The sequence below is a fragment of the Syngnathus typhle genome, linkage group LG1, assembly GCF_033458585.1.
Source record: "Syngnathus typhle isolate RoL2023-S1 ecotype Sweden linkage group LG1, RoL_Styp_1.0, whole genome shotgun sequence".
Classification (NCBI taxonomy): domain Eukaryota; kingdom Metazoa; phylum Chordata; class Actinopteri; order Syngnathiformes; family Syngnathidae; genus Syngnathus; species Syngnathus typhle.
In genome coordinates this window covers 11,362,641-11,379,605 of record NC_083738.1, presented here as the reverse complement: position 1 = coordinate 11,379,605, position 16,965 = coordinate 11,362,641, and the positions used below count along the sequence as shown (strand labels likewise).

The 16,965-nt window shown below is 41.7% G+C and overlaps 1 protein-coding gene across 1 annotated transcript; it reads left to right on the top strand.

The window, feature by feature from the left end:
* Positions 1-40: 40 nt before the first annotated feature.
* f8 (coagulation factor VIII, procoagulant component) lies at positions 41-15,362 on the top strand. The gene is made up of 28 exons (XM_061280715.1): positions 41-250; positions 333-433; positions 1,272-1,394; positions 1,989-2,201; positions 3,389-3,568; positions 3,640-3,737; positions 3,883-4,003; positions 4,080-4,317; positions 4,398-4,563; positions 4,667-4,754; positions 5,218-5,435; positions 6,721-6,862; positions 6,943-7,152; positions 7,733-8,397; positions 8,705-8,842; positions 8,928-9,070; positions 9,797-9,962; positions 10,045-10,284; positions 10,692-10,926; positions 11,019-11,201; positions 11,310-11,426; positions 12,033-12,104; positions 12,233-12,318; positions 12,471-12,626; positions 12,830-12,974; positions 13,385-13,527; positions 14,515-14,697; positions 14,897-15,362. Exons 1-28 carry the CDS (start codon positions 105-107, stop codon positions 15,050-15,052), a joined length of 4,872 nt encoding a protein of 1,623 aa, XP_061136699.1. The 5' UTR covers positions 41-104; the 3' UTR covers positions 15,053-15,362.
* The last annotated feature ends 1,603 nt before the right edge of the window (positions 15,363-16,965 follow it).

The following is a 16,965-nucleotide window of genomic DNA, read 5'->3' as shown; positions in this document are numbered from 1 at the left end:
TTTCTCCCCACCCACTGACTTTGATAAATATGCTGACATTTAACTGAGGCACCCAGTCTCTTTGAGCCAGGTCTTTGTGGCGCATACAAGTGCGCACATTGACGATGGGAGTGTCACTTCTGCCTCTGCTGCTGCTGTGCGCTGTTTGCCGGGCAAGGAACATTACTGTAAGGGAGCATTTTATTGCTGCTGTGGAAATTGGATGGGACTATGTCAGTGCAGGGGATGGTGATACAACATCTGACCAAAGGTGATTTTTTTTGTTTTGTTTATTTAATGTGGTTTGCTTGAATTTAGTTTTCATTGTACAGTATGATTTACTTTCATTATAGGTTGTCGTCCAAAGGCACCCCTCAAAAGTTTATCAAAGCAGTTTACAGGGAGTACACAGACGCCACGTACAGCGTCCCTAAACCAAGACCACCTTGGACAGGTTTGTGACAGCAGATAATCACGGTGAACTTGTTCTTGCATTTCAAAAACCAGTGCAGCTATGCTGAAATGCTATAAGATGCATGTGTACGGACAGCGAGGGATTGATTCCTGCTCAGTGACGGTGTGCATGTGGGTGCGGACTGGTTGTCCGATGTCAGCTGGGCTAGGCTCCAGCACCCCCCGCGACCCTTGACAGGCCAAGCGGCGTTGAGAAAGGATAGTACAGTCATGATGAAACAGAAAAAGAACAACATTAATACTCCTAAAATGTGTGTGTGCGTGTGTCAAAGTCATAGTCAAAGTCTGCTTTATTGACAATTTCTTCACATGCCAAGACACACAAAGAAATCGAAATTACGGTCCCACTATCACACGGTGACAAGACATAGTACACAATATACATACAAGTAAACAACAGCAAAAAATAAAAACAAGAAGGCACAAACAATGAATAAATAAGAGTGATGAATAAATAATAAACAAATAACATAATAAATAAGAGGAGCAAAGATGGAGCAAGTGTGCATACAGGAGACAGTCAGAATAGAGCGCAAAAGTACAGGACGCTACGCAGAAGGGGGGAGAGAGTTCAGGATCCTAACAGCCTGGAGTATGAAGCTGTTGGTGAGTCTGGTGGTGCGGGAGCGCAGACCTCCTGTACCTCTTCTCAGAGGGCAGAAGATCAAACAAAGTGTGAGCGGGGTGCGTGTGTGTGTGCAAGATGAAACTACATTGTGTGGCCTTAAATCCAGAGAAATTTCTTCAGAGCTGTTAAGATTCCACAGAGGCTTGGATATTAACTTTTTGTTTTTGTTATGTTTTTGTCATGCTTACAGGTATTCAAGGTCCAGTGATTGTGACTCAGCCCCGTGAAAGAGTGGTCATTCACTTCAAAAACCTGGCGTCACAGCCTTATAGTATCAGCCCAGTGGGTATAACATACTGGAAGCAATCTGAAGGTACTGAACAAGCCATATGTCTATATGTATATGTCTTTGCACAACTTGATAGCAGCTAGTCATCATACAGGATTCTGTTTTTCCTAAAGCAGACTTGTCTTTTGCGGCTCAAACAATGTGTTATGTAAAAGCTATCTGAAAATGAGGGGAAAAAAGATTACCAAACAATGTGTTATGTAAAAGCTATCTGAAAATGAGGAAAACAAGATTACATTGTTACTCTTATCATACAAAGGTCTCGTGAAGTGACTTTGATGGTCAAAATACGATCACAAACCTTGTACTTTTTGTACTTGTAACTACTGATTCTTTTGAGTGTGCAGACTTATTATCTGGCTGTACGAGCCAAAAGACGTCGTCCAATATATCCCAGCATGAATTAAAGCGTTCATAGCCAGAAAGTTCATGACCTCCTCTGAGCAGTGGCATGTGTCATTTCCTGAAAGCAACTCATGTCTTCCTGCCACAGGATGATATTCCACAATTGACTTTATCATCATCTGAGATAAACCACCTCCAGCGAACTGAACTCTTGAGCAAAATTGTAAAATTGTTTTTGTTTCTAATGTTTTGTAATGTTTTGCCCCCCACCAGGAGCTGGCTATGATGACCTCACAGCAGGCAAGGAGAAGGAGGACGATGCCGTCTTTCCGGGAAAATACCACAAGTACGTGTGGGATATCAGCGCCGCCGACGGACCCACAATCGATGACCCTGAGTGTCTTACCTACTCTTATTCGTCCCAACTGGACCCAGTCCGTGACCTCAACTCCGGACTTATTGGTGCCCTGATCATCTGCCAGTCAAGTCAGTGTTGCAGAAGGAATGAATGAAACAAAATATGAGAGTGCATGCTGTCCTGTCATATAATAATAATAATAATAATAATAATAATAATAATAATAATAATAAATTACATAATTATTCTTTTCGGGAGTGAAATCACACCTGTTTTCTCAGTTTAGTCATGTAATGTTTGATTGTTACCTGAACCCCAAGCAACTGTGATGTAATTTTCAGTCGTCAGCAAGTGGCAAAAGAGCCGCACCCTGAAATCGATTAAAAACGGGTGGTTTTTAAATGCTTAATTCATAATGCACGAATGCCATATTAATCAGAATACTGAGCTGCATAAAACATTTTTGCGTTGATTTTCCTGTAAGTATAATAACGATTCAATATGTCTAAACAGTAGGCTATTTTGACAAATAGTTCCATGTCCAAAATGATACAGGTATATCCTGTGTTCAAAATTCTAAGTTGGTTAAAATACTCCTTAAAATTATGAAGTTACAGAGACAATTTAAATTGCTTCCCCAAAATTGTTCCAGCAAATCGAGGATGATTGGATAATTGTCCAAATGTAAACACAACCAACATTTATATCACAGATCACAGATTCCTGTCATTTCCATTTCGTTGAAGATATCCATTGAACAAAAATGAAATTAACTTCTAATGTGGCCAAGACGTGAATGTTAAATGAATGGTGAAGATAAAAAAAATGCAGAATTTGGGAAATAACCTGAGAGAAAATGAGCAAGAGAAAAACCCGTGTGGCTCCACTCTATATTGCCCGATTGCATTACACACGTTACAATTTACCATTACCACACACATCCTTCCGCCTTAAAGGCAAATACGTAGCAACATATATTCTATCATAAATCCACAACATTTTCTCCACTATTATGAAAGCTTTATGATTATGAAATCTTAAATACTCACATACATATTGTATGTTAAATGCAATGAATTCAACTGAAGATGTATTACTGCAAACACCACAGCAACTTTTCAAACATATCAATCAACATTTTAATCTGTAAATAATATGTGAATCTTTTTTGAATGAAAACATCAAGGCCTCAACATATACATATATTCTTTTTTTAAAGTGTTTCAAACTGGATTTTTTTCCCAACAGGATTGACCAGAAACTCCATGCAACACACAAATCTTCACATCCTGTTTGTCTGTGCATGTTCCCCCAGGTGCCTTCAGTAAGGACAACAAGAGGAGGAATACTGCGTTTGTGCTGCTCTTTGCAGTGTTTGATGAAAGCAAGAGCTGGTATGGGGAAATGGGAGAGAGGAGAAGCAGAGATAACATTCAGAAGAACAACAGGAAAGAATATCACACCATCAATGGCTACATCAACTCTACTTTACCTGGTGGGCAACTACAGTGACAAGATGCACACAGCGTTGGTGTCATTGTTAATGTTGTGCCTGTGCTCATGCAGGTTTGACAATGTGCCAAAAACGTGTGTTCTGGCATATGATTGGTGTCGGCACTGCCCCAGAAATCCACTCCATCCAATTCCAGGATCACACACTGAAGGTGATCCACTGAAACCTTTCATTCGACATTAACCAATTAACATAAAAAAAAAAACCTGAATGTTCTAAAAGCCATAAATTGGATTTAATGCAATCTCGTAATGCAATCTGGTTCAAAGTGTAGTTGTCTGCTTTTGCTTTTCCAGGTGATGAAACATCGCAAAGTGACCATGGAGGTGACCCCCATGACCTTTGTCACTGCAGAAATGAAGCCCGGCGACCCCGGCCGCTTTCTTATCAGCTGTCAGATACATGCACACCGCCTAAGTACGAGAAACATTTTCACATGAATGTCAATCCAATCGTAGGAGCTCAAAGTGATTTTGCTGGTGTCCATGTCCAGATGGCATGAGAGCAATGTTCAAGGTGGAGAACTGCCCTGGGCCTGACCTTCGCAATGCCAAACAGGACGACTATGATGAGTATGAGGAGGACAACTACATCCCCATTGATCTACAGCCCATGAAGCCACGCTCACACGGGGGACCCGTCAGGGAACAGCGCTCCAAAATCTGGAAACACTACATCGCCGCTGAGGAGGTCATTTGGGACTACGCTCCTCATCACACTGCCACAGACAGGTAGCACGCAAAGGAAAGCAAAGTTACAGAGTGCAACAGGAAATGTAACTAAATTCAAACATTACTCTTTCAAACATGAGTGAGCTGGAGTCCAGATTAATGCCTGAGGTCGCTCGTTACCACGACTACAAGTATAAAAAGGTGGCTTATGTAGAATACGCAGACAGATCTTTCACCCGGAGAAAAAACACAGTCAGGACACTGATGGGTCCACTCTTGAAAGGAAAAGTCAGTGATCGATTCCACGTAAGTCAACCAACTATCAGTGGTCAGAGACAATTTTCGGTCTTGGCTTTAAAAACAAATGTGTTCAACTTAAATTTGATGAGTTCTTGAATTCTGCCTCCAGATCACATTCAAAAACCTGGCCAGTCATCCTTTTAACATCTATCCCAATGACCTCACCAAAGTCTATCCACTGCTGACCTCGACAAATGGTAAGCCACTTTTGCAAGAGTGGTAAAGAATACAGAGGGTCATTGGTTAGTGTACACGCGTATGCACTTGTTTGCTTGCCTCTCGAAAATAGTTCTTATTTCAATTGCGTTTTATAGGTTAGAGGTCACAATGATAGTGGGGAAAATATTTGAAATGATTCTCTTTTATACCACAAAAAGATGGCATTTGTAAAGACCAAAACGAAAAATTGTAAGATACCATTTTTTTTACAGAAGGTATAATTAAGAATGTAAATGATAAAACATTGAACAAACATTTGATACCACTTTGCACACCCCAACAACTGAATGAGTAAGTATTTCCAAACTAGGTACTACAAAGTGCTTACTATGTGACTACTCATCGTCATCCATAATGTGTACTTTCTCTTGCTAGTTTCATTGTTCACACTTAACTTATTGTTGGTCTAAATCTTACATCTAATGTGAATGTGTGTTATAGTTGCAGAAAATGACTTGCGCACAATGGAGGTGCCCCCAAATGGGACCTTTGTGTATGTCTGGGAGCTAACCATCGATGACGGACCCTTGGAAAAGGACCATGGATGTCTGTCACAATTGTATCAGAGCACCGTGTCCCCAGAGAGGGACCTGGCCTCGGGGCTTGTGGGCACTTTGCTCATCTGCAAAGCTAAAGCCATTGACACCAGAAGACGCCTGGTGAGAAGATGTGATGTGTTGATACCCCACCGTTAATGAAAGGAAGGCCATGATGAAAATAACGTGAATCGAACAAAAGACAAAATAAATATGAAAATTAACCAATGAAAATCAGACATTGCTTTTCAATGGTGGTTCGACAGAATTATTTTAAACAATCTCACGAAACAGGGCTGGACAACGATAATAGTACCCTTGAGTTAATAGTTAGTGGCAAAATCTTTTGAGGCAATCACAGCAATCAAAGGACTTCTCGAACATTCAATATGATTTCTGCACCTCCTAGTGGGTATCTTGGCCCACATCATAAGCAAAATCCTCCATTTGTCTGAGGTTTGAAGGGTGCTTTCTCAAAATGTTATGTTGCCGCCCCTTCCACAGCACTGGCAGAGCTTGATGGGAGGTCACGGGGGCACTGCCCCCCCCCCCCCAACAGAAATATGCCTGTGCTTGGACCCCCGCAAGTGCCAGGCCAGATAATTGACTTTTAGGTATAAATCCCAACCTTTCCAGGAATTGTTTCCCACATTTCCCCGGTCCCCTGTAGGGAGCATATAATGAGGTTTATCAGCATTTTGAAGATTTATTTCATTTTGCAGACTCATTGAAATATACTTGGCCATCCCATGCACCCTGCAAGGAGAAAAAAAACCCTATCCCCCTCAGTGTTCCACAGATGTTCATTTGGATTTAGATCAGGGCTCATAGGACGCCATTTCACGAATATTTTGTTCTTAGCCTTGGATGTTTTCAGCTGTGTGTTTTTTTGTCATTATCCTGTTCCGGGAAACATGACCTGCAAGGTTTTCTGACACTGCAGCACATTTTTCTAGAATACAATTATAGTCGCACTATGATGAGGCAAGACATTTTCTTTCTATTTACAAGAATAAAAACATCAACTTATAGTTATGAAATTTCATAGTATTCGGCACCATTTCAAGACACCCTGTATCAGATTCAGCAAAGGACCCCTAGAGCACAACAGCACCTCCTCCATGTTTCACAGAAGTGACAGTTTTGTATGCCTTAAAATAATTGTGTTGAACCACTATTTTGAAGTAAAGTCAGATTTTCATTGCTTAATTTTAGTCATTTGGAGCATCCTATCTCAGATTCAAGTTATTTCAGTGGCCACAGTGTTGCTGTTGTTGTTGTTGTTGTTGTTGTTTTTACTAACGGAGCGCTACTAATAATTTTGTCCACGTTTGAATGTCACATGATTAACACCAAGGATGCCATTTACATGAAATCAGTGTTTCTTATATCCACGCTTCTGTCACAGTTGGCACCTGATAAAGAGTGGACTGTTATTTTTGCTGTCTTCGATGAGAACAAAAGTTGGTATGTGGATGAAAACATTTACCAAAACCAGAATTCATCCAGAGACACAAACCCTGACCTCTACAACTCAAATGTCATCTACAGTGAGTTCTCCCTGCACTCTATTACAACTCTGCTGTGCCAGAACAACAACAAAAGTGTGTATTTCATCTCCATCTTCCAGGCATAAATGGCATTATGTTCAGTAGACACCACTTTTTGATGTGCCAGAGTGATGTCACTTTCTGGCATGTGGCCAACGTGGGCACCCAGAGCGACTTCCTGTCTGTCTACTTCACTGGAAACCTTTTTGAGCATAATGGCCTATATCAGTCAGTCCTCACCCTCTTTCCAATGACTAGCATGACCATTATCATGGAGATGGACATGCCAGGTAATCTCATTTAAACATCAAAACCAACATTCGATACATCAGATACACTGTAAAATTGCATCCATTGTGCTGAGTCTTTTGATGTAGCCCTTGTAATGGTGGCCTGTGTTTTGTAGCCGACCTCTTGCCCAAAGACAGATAGATAGCCTCCATCTTACCCAAGAGCTTAATGAGGGGAAGAGGCTGCATATACAAATTTGCCAACAATTTTGGTCTGGCTCTCAAAGGAGTGCCAGAGGTGGTTGATACTTGATGTCTTTTTTGGGCCTGTCCAACCTGCTGCAAACAACTCATCCCATAAACCAGGGGTCACCAACTCCGGTCCTCAAGGGCTCCTATCCAGCCTGTTTTCGGTGCAGCCCTACTTCAGCACACCTGATTCAAATGATCAGCTTGAATTAGATGTGTTGCGGTTGGGATGGGTCTAAAACAGGCTGGATAGGGGCCCTCAAGGTCCCTACTTGGTGACCCCTGCCATCAAATCTTTGGGTCTTTAGGTTTAAAATTTAAGACTGAGAATTAATCCTCCCAAATATAGCATTTGTTTATGCATTTCCTGACTTCCTGTCTTCTCTCACAGGTGAGTGGGAGATCAGTGCCTTCGATGGTACTCTCAAGAGCCGGGGGATGAGCATTCATTACAGCGTTTGTCCTTGCCACTATGGAGACACTTTGGTCGACCGGGATGAGGACCTCAATGATATCTCTGAGTGCGTGGACGTACTACCAAAAAGCAGGAGACCTCAGAATACAACAATGGTTTGGGTGTGCAAGAACTTTACTGACAGTCCAAATGACACTAGTGGCGATAATGAGTGGACTGTGAGAGGAGACCAAATCTGTCAATTGAAGCGGGTGTCTTCAGAGGGAGGAAATGCAGCAAGTGCACTTGAGGGAGGAATCCCAGAGGAGGTCTTGGAAGAATTAGAGAGAAATGGGAAGTGGATTGTGGATTTGAATGAGACTGAACATGAAAGAAGTGGCAGACAGAGAAGACAGGCTGAGGGAAACTGGACACGTGAAGACTTGAGCGCTGCAGAGACCGGAGATGATGAAATCAGATGGCAATCTGGAGGACAGACCCAAGAAAATGGAACAGTCCTTGGTGTCGAAATGAACCCCAATCAAAGAAGCGTAATGTCGCTTGAAACAAATGTGACGAAGGAAGAGAGCAATGAGATTTTACCGGACACAAATCCAAACCTCAAAGACAATCTTTTAACTGAAAGCAATTCACTGGACCAACTCTTTAGAGCAGTGCTTCTCAATTATTTTCTGTTACGCCCCCCCCTAGCAAGAAGAAAACTATTCGCGCCCCCCCCTCCCCACCGTGACTATCCTAACTTGTCTTGTAAGTCGTAAAATGTTGCACTGTCGCAAACGTGACAGAAGTAACAATGAGAGCGCCACTGCCCCCTGCTGTAGTAAACGCGCAATTACACTTTATTCTAGTACTGCCAAAAAAAAAGCCTGTTCCCCAGGGTCACACGCGCCCCCCCAGGAATAGCACCGCGCCCCCCAAGGGGGGCGCGCCCCACTATTTGAGAAGCACTGCTTTAGAGAAACCCATATTGCGAATGATTCAGAGGAGCTCCCAGTGGATTCTCTATGGGTGGATTATAATTCTACATCCAGAAAAAACCCAACGGGAATCAACCTGTCTTTGGATTATGACGAATACAGCCAAGAGGTAACGTTGCCGCTCAGGGAATGTGGACTGTCCACTTAATCACATCCCCAAAATCCTTAATCCCACATTGTTGCTGTTATTTCAGGAGAACAACACATTCGATGTAATTACCTCGGACAAAACTGATTTACGATCTACAAAAACAATATACCGCAACTACTACATTGCTGCAGAGGAGATTAGCTGGGACTACGGCATCAAAAAAGACCCTCATCTTATTACACCTGGGTACGAACAGTAGTTCCTATAAAGTCACACAGCAGAGGCGTAGCCAAGCCGGGGCGAGCCGGGCCGGCGCCCCGGTTAGGACTCCCTGCGCCCCGGTTGAAAAAAATCGAGCTTTTTCGATTCTTCATTTTCATGCCGTTTTTTTTCTTACGGTCTTGCGCGAATGTGCTGGCGCTATTCTATGTGCGCAATGTTATCCATTCACCGTTTGCCTCCCGGACCCGGATGTTGTTTTAGCGATCAGCGAACGGTGTGGGTGATGTTCGATTTTTTTTCCTGTGGGCGTGCGCCCCTACTGGAAAAATTCCTGGCTACGCCTCTGTCACACAGTCACTTTCCAAAACCTTCTGAGCTGTATGAGCAACACATTTTAAAACTTCATTCTTTCCCACGATGGTCCTCTAGTTTAAAACTACCATATTGCGGTTACAAGTGAAACTAAAAAGATTAAATGACTGTTTGTCTGTACATAATATATCTATATGTTTTGAGGTACATTGTACCACTTTTAGCCCATTAATTGGCGCATAGTAAAAACAAAGCCTTCAATCGTTTGTTTTTTTTCAGTGCCATTTTTGCTCTTGCTCAGTTGTCCCTTTGCCCCTCTAGTTACATGTGATTCTGCTTTGGTGTTAGATTATTTCACTTGAATCCTCTGAATAAATCTTTCTTTATATGATGTGGAAAGTAATTTTGGAATGAACCAGGATGTCTACTTTCCTCTAGAGAGAAGCGTCGTGGAATGAGGAAGTTCCTTCCAGAATACAAGAAGGTGGTGTTTAAGGCCTACCCTGACGAAAACTTTCTTGAACCTGACAACAGAGGAGAGCTTCACCAACACCTTGGAATCATGGGCCCTCTCATCAAAGTCAAAATTAACGAGCTCCTTACTGTAAGTAGTTAATTAAACTGAATAAACTGAAGTATAATTTTCGGTATGGTAACCTTTGTTCACTTGCTGTGCCCTATTCAAGGTACACTTCATGAACAAGGCATCCAGGCCCTACTCGTTTCACCTTCAGGGAGTTTATGATCGTACTCAAGGTGCTGGCATTGCACAAAGCCATGACCCATTGCTGCCACGTGGGGTCTCCGGAGACCCTGTCCCACCTGGAAAGTCTCGCACATATAGCTGGAGAATAACAAAGAAGCAAGGTCCCACCGATGAGGAATTTGACTGCAAGGCTGGCGCGTACTATTCCACGGTGGACAAGGTCTGCATAGATCCATAGGTCCTTTCGATTGTTATGTAAGGAATGGTCAGGAAAAAAGTGAAAGGTTTCTAATTCGACATTATTACTTTGTATGTTCAACTTTCACATGTAATTTGCCACATATATTCCCTATGAATTGTTTTCCACAGCCACCAGTTCAATGTCCAGCGTGAGGGGATGGTTCTTTGCCATAATACCTATACGTCTGAAATTGCATCACAACTCATGAAAGTTGCAATCCGACTTTATTGCTCAGTGTCAAATCTGTGTCAACTTGCACTATACCTGAAGTCGAGTAACAATGTAGTGAAGTATTCAAAACCGGAAGAGACTTTACTATTGATCGTATTTGTATTTTTTTAAATTTCCAGGTAAATGAGATTCATATTTGTGTGTTTCTGTGCCAGGAGAGGGACCTTCACTCAGGTTTGATTGGCCCACTGCTCGTGTGTAAGACTGAGACTCCGCTGCCCGTTAAGGAAGAAGGAGTCGGACCGCTTGTCCGGGATTTCAGCCTTCTCTTTCACACATTTGATGAGACCAAAAGCTGGTATCTCAAAGAGAACCTTAAGAAGCATTGTGCCCCTCCCTGCCAAGTCAACCTGGGCGACCCCTGGTATCAGATCAGCAATAGGTTTGCAGGTAGGTGATATTGTGGTGTGAGTAGCAGCAATTTTTGATTGTTTATATTTCTAATTGATCCTTAATAAGACTTTAATATTTTATATCCATAGCAATAAATGGCTATGTGGCAGAGACACTTCCTGGTTTGGTGGTTGCACAGCGGCAGCGAGTAAGGTGGCACTTGTTAAATGTAGGGAGTGATGGAGAGTACCATGCTGTGCACTTCCATGGTTTGCCTTTCACACTACACACCGGGGAGGAGCACCGCATGGGCGTCTACAACCTCTTCCCTGGTAAATACGCACAATTATTGATTGTAAAGGCAAGGAACTAGTGTTCGCGTTTGATCATGCAATTGGACCATACTACCCTTCAACCGTGTCTGTATCTGCTCACTCGAGGTGTTTTCGGCACCGTAGAGATGATCCCCTCCAAAGTCGGAACATGGTTAGTTAAGTGCACTGTCGGAGACTACCAGCTGGCTGGAATGAGGGCTAAACTGTTGGTCTATGATCCAGGTGGGAGCTTTTAAACTAAAGTCGACATACTTTGCTTTTCAAAAAGGAAAGCACCATACGTGCCGTGTCTACTAAAATATACCACAGCCATAATTGATTTCCACTCAGCAGCCAATTTATTTATATTTATTTCAGTTGATAAACTGGATACGTATTCTGAAATGCTTATTATGGTCACAAATAGGCCAGGTTCATGTCAGAACAAAATGTGAGCCAACTTCCACCAATGATTATTTCAAGATACTTTTTTTTAGTATGACAGAGGGGAGTTTTTTGACCTGCTTAACATGTGCCGTAACTTCCTGAAGTCTTCCTCAGAAGCGTCAAGGCTACAGGAAATGGCCAAAACATGTTAAGTAGGTAAAAAAAAAAAACGCCTCTGTCTTAATATCTTTAAATAATTTGCCAAGTGAAATCAGTATGGATGTATGAACATTCACCAAAGACTCCACTCACGATACTCATACTTTGGAAACAATCCAAACTTACTTCATTAGATGAAGTACAGTACCTAATGTTTTAGATGTTGAGTGTCAATACAGTCCATAAATGTAATAGTAACTTAGGTTATTATCATATTTCCTGAGTGTTCTTTTCTTAATACAGAATGTGCTTTACCTCTGGGAATGAAATCTGGACGCATCCAGGATTCACAGATCACTGCTTCAGATCACATAGGTAAAAAATAATTTAAACAAATTGTGAATATATTTGTGTTATATTCCTATTTATTTAGGGCATACATTGAGGCATAAACATGTTGTTTGAACATTCAATATTAACTATGTTTTCACATGTGTGTCCAGATAGTTGGGAGCCCCATCTGGCTAGGCTGCATCAGTCTGGTTATATCAATGCTTGGATGGGTACAGACAGCCTCTCCTGGATACAGGTTGAACATGCAGCTATTCCTCATGCTATCAACCGTTTACATTTATTTAGCTGCCTATGTCCTGTGACCGGTGATTTTCGTAACCATTGAAGGTTTTATGATATCAATGAGCATAACATTGCCTTTATTCATTATAACCAATGTATTATCAGGTGGACTTGCTGAAGCCAACTCTGCTGCATGGCATTGAGACACAGGGAGTGAGGGCAAGCCTGAGGGAGAATTTCATCCGACTATTTTTCGTTTCCTACAGCCTGGACCAGGAGACGTGGATCACCTACCAAGGGAACTACACAAAACTGCCCAATGTGCGAAATCCACACTCCCACCACTCACCGTGCACGTCATTATTTTCACCTAATTAAGTTTTTCTTCCATATATTTTTGCTCATGTCAATGCACCTGTTTTATTTGCCAATGTCAGCCTCTTGTTTTTTAAATGACCTAGATAAGGCAAAAAGGTCAGACCAACTTCTTCCTAAAATCTAACCATTTTGTGACTCTGCTTTAGAAATTTCGCGGGAACACGGACAGCTCCACAGTGAAGCAAAACCAGTTCTCACCTCCTTTATTGGCTCGCTACGTTAGGGTTCACCCTGATATCTTTGTGCGGAGCCGTGCACTGCGTCTGGAGCTGCTGGGCTGTGATCTCAACAGTGAGCCTTAACTTTACAATACACATAGTATATAATGGAGCCTTGACCTGCAGGTTTATCGTGACATGTGGTCGAGTTACATATGTTGCCACCATTGAGAACGAACACCTGTTGCTTAAAGAGTTATACCCTCATGGATGCTGATCGCTAAACCACCTTTGATGCGCCAAGGGAATGGACCTTCCTAAAGCAAGGTTACATGGTTGTTTTGACAAAATAGTGTCACTCTGCCACACTACTGCTTACTGTGAAATGGATATACTGCCACCATGCTTGTATCTAAAAAATATATATATATATTTAAAGATAACCTCGTAAATGGGGTCACTGGAAAATCAAGTCACTGCTGTACACTGTGGCTCATGATCAGGAAGTGGCTGATACGTGTGTGCATGTTCATGTGTGTGCAGGTTGCTCATATCCACTTGGCCTAAAGAGCGGATTGATTTCTAACATTACCGCCTCCTCATATCGTTCATCAATGCTACGTAAATGGAGCCCCACCCTTGCTCGCCTCCATCAGGAAGGCAGTTCCAACGCCTGGAGGCCCAAGGTGAGCTCCTTTGCCTTTGCCCTGTTCACGTGTAAATGAACAATGATACAGGTTAATCACTGTTAGCAGAGGAGCAGATGGGATTTTGAAAATATAGTTTCAAACCTTACTTCCAAATACTGACCCTAATTTGAACCCTACTTTGAAACTCCAACCCAAGTTTGAGACCCTACTTCAAAACCCTAACCTCAGTTTGAAAGCTTACTTTGAAACCCAAACCCTAGTTGGAAACCCTACTTTGAAATCTTATCATTACTTCAGAATCCTAAGACTAGTTCAAAACCCTACTTCAAAACCATAACCCTAATTTTAACCCCTACTTCTAAACTCTAACCCTAGTTTGAAAACCTACTTCAACACCCTAACCCTAAGTTCTCAGTCTATTATTACTGTGACTATACTATTTATCTTCACACAATGCAAAACTGAGGTGTGACTTCTTTTGGACTTGTTTCGAACGGTCAAATGCCACGTTTGTGATCTTGGCGAGAAGTCGAGTACTGCTGGCCAACTATTACACAGTTGTTGCCAGTCATTCATCTTAGTTAGATGCTACAGGGGAAGTCAAGTCAACAATGTGCCATGTTTAATATGTTTGTGTGCCTCCAGTACTCTAAACACTATTTTGTTGATGATGACTATTTATTTTATTTTATATTATATTATGTCAATATTAATCAGAATACTATGGTTTGATTTTTTAGAGCACATAGAACATACGTATATTATTGTATAGAACATTTTTAACCTGACCCTTATACTGCTTGGTTGGAATGTTCCATTCTGTAGTTCATCTCGGTGACAGCATTCATTCATTCAGCATTTCCAAGCAATTTCAAGTAGACACTTGACTTTTATGAGATCTTAAAATTACATTAGGGTCTTTCCGTGGCCTAAGTCCATTCTTTTATCTTGCAGCCAAGCTATTATTCCTTCTCTCTTTCAAATGATCTTTCCTAATATTAATCCTCTCTGGCAAATTCACAGAACAACAATCCTCACGAGTGGCTGCAAGTGGACTTGAACTCAATCAAGCGCATCACAGGGGTCATCACCCAGGGGGCGAGGTCTTTCTCGACACAGATGATGGTCACAGAATTCTCGGTGACTGTCAGTCTCGATGGATTCTCATGGAGCAGTGTGTTGGAGAAGGACTCGCACAGGGAACAGGTACAACAAAATGACACGTACTAAGTTCCAGAGATGTATGCCTCATTTACATATATTGTCTAGACAGAAATAAAATCCCGCATGGTCTACCCGCCACAACATTAGGCACACAATTGATTGATTTCTGCTATATTTACCTGTTTTGAATCTCATCAGACTGTCAAGAAATGTCCTGTAAAGATTGCTTGTACCTTTTTAGATCTTCACAGGTAACAACGACCCGGACACAGAGGCCCTCACAGTTTTCGAGCCGGCCCTGTTCGGCCGCTACATGCGCATCCACCCTCGTGGCTGGATCAACGACATCGCTCTGCGTCTGGAAGTGCTGGGCTGCATCACACAGCAGGACCCCTAACATGCATGTTACACAAAGCACCTTTAAGATGCACATTAACTCTGCGCTAAAGTATTGGATCTATTCTTCCTGTTAGAAAAGTAGAACAGATATGTTGTGGTAATGGAAAGAACAGTTGTCACTTTAAAAGTAGTATTTGCCTCGGACATGCCAACATGCTCAGAATGTAAGCTTGTGTAAATATTTCACACAGTGATGGATGTATACTGTTTGAATGCTTGCTCTATGTTGTTGGAAAACTACGAATGGATGTATATTTCTGCTTCGGTAACATTTCATCTAAATAATACATCTTAATGAGTTGCACTAATCTTCATTGCATACTTCATGTGGGACAACAATATCAACAATATTGATACAAACACGTATATATTACTTTATTGTAGTCACAAAGTAACTGCTTTGTCTTTCTTTAAAAAAAAAAAAGGGTAGCAAGAAGTGGGGAAGAATTCTGTGTTTCCATTCACTTTCGATACTCAGGAACTTTCATCCTGCTTCGTTCTTCCACATTATCTTGGCTCTTCCTTCACCTCATGCGCCCGCTGTCCTCAGTGTTCCTTAACTGTTATTTTGGCTTATCCTGCCGGAGCAGGCCGTCCTGGGACACACAATGAGCGACCGCACTCCCAAATTGTTCCGTGACAAGCTGCAGTTTGGAGGCTTGTCTAAAGAATGTGTGACACGGTAATGTGAAAACATGATCAGTATGTTTGTTAGTCCAAATTGCTTTTATCACCTTTTTATCAGCTGAGGAAGTTTCCAGGCAGACGGGGCAATGGAGAGTAACACTGGACAGGACGTACATTTGCAGAGATGTCATGCTTAGCTGATAGGGCTCGCAAAACAATGGCAACGTGCGTAATGTCAGCAAGAAAAGGCAGCACCTGGTTTCAACGCTGACTGACTGAGCCTTGATGGGATCGTGCAGAAGTCATTACCCCATGCTCACCTGGCTGGTGTTTGATCTATGCTTAAAACAACCAACAACTTACTCAATCTTTCATGGTGTCAAACTCAAGTTCCAATTTCTGATACAGAATATGGTTGTGCATAAATGCTTCAAAAGTAACAGGTTGTTACAGTACAGAGCTTTTTCTATTTTTACCTTTAGCATCGTATTGTAATGATATACTACTCTTTTTTTCTTTCATGACAACCAAAGTACATCTTCAGCATTAATATAAATTTCCTGTGTTAATTGGCTAGAAGAAATCACATTGTTCTGTCTTAAGGTCCATTTTCATTACTGCTTGTCTTCATTAGTGGGTGAGCTGGAGCTTTTCACAGATCACCGATCACCAATCAATTGCAGAGCACATATTGACAAACCTTTAAAAATACAATTCACTATGGACAATTTAGAGTAGTGATGGGTTTGCGGGCCAATTCTTGAATAGTCCTTCAGTTAATTTGTTAAATAATTTGGCCCCTTCAACAAAATGGAGTGACCCGACCTATGACACGATATCATCCAAGTGAGTGAGTTGACCTATTAGGGGATTTTGATTGACATTAACATCTTTGAATGTACTGATTGTGGAAAAAAGGCTCAAAACACTGCACTGGCTGGGGTTGAGGGAATATCTCTAGTATGTCCATCAAAATCGAACATTAGAATTAAGATAATTTTCATCCAAATCTTGGTTTGCATTAGATTTTGCTGGAGTAGCCTGCGCCAATTGGGACTGCACACAATGTATTCGTACAAAAAAGAACTTTGCAACATACTGGAAGTTCTTGAACTCATGTGAGAGTGGGTAAGAATTTTCCAAAATGTAGACATTTTCATGTTAAGATCCCTTACACGTGTTTTAGTGTGACATCGCAACAAAGATTTTTTTTTCACCTTCCGCTCTCACACCATTGTGGCATCCTTACAATATTTCCTGTTGCACACTCCCAGGTCATGAAAA

Excerpts from the sequence above, each read along its gene's own strand:
- f8 (XM_061280715.1), top strand. The coding sequence starts at position 105 with ATGGGAGTGTCACTTCTGCCTCTGCTGCTGCTGTGCGCTGTTTGCCGG. Across the intron at positions 4,755-5,217 it reads ACTGCTGACCTCGACAAATG|TTGCAGAAAATGACTTGCGC; the intron begins GTAAGCCACTTT and ends TGTGTGTTATAG. Across the intron at positions 10,927-11,018 it reads GATCAGCAATAGGTTTGCAG|CAATAAATGGCTATGTGGCA; the intron begins GTAGGTGATATT and ends TTATATCCATAG.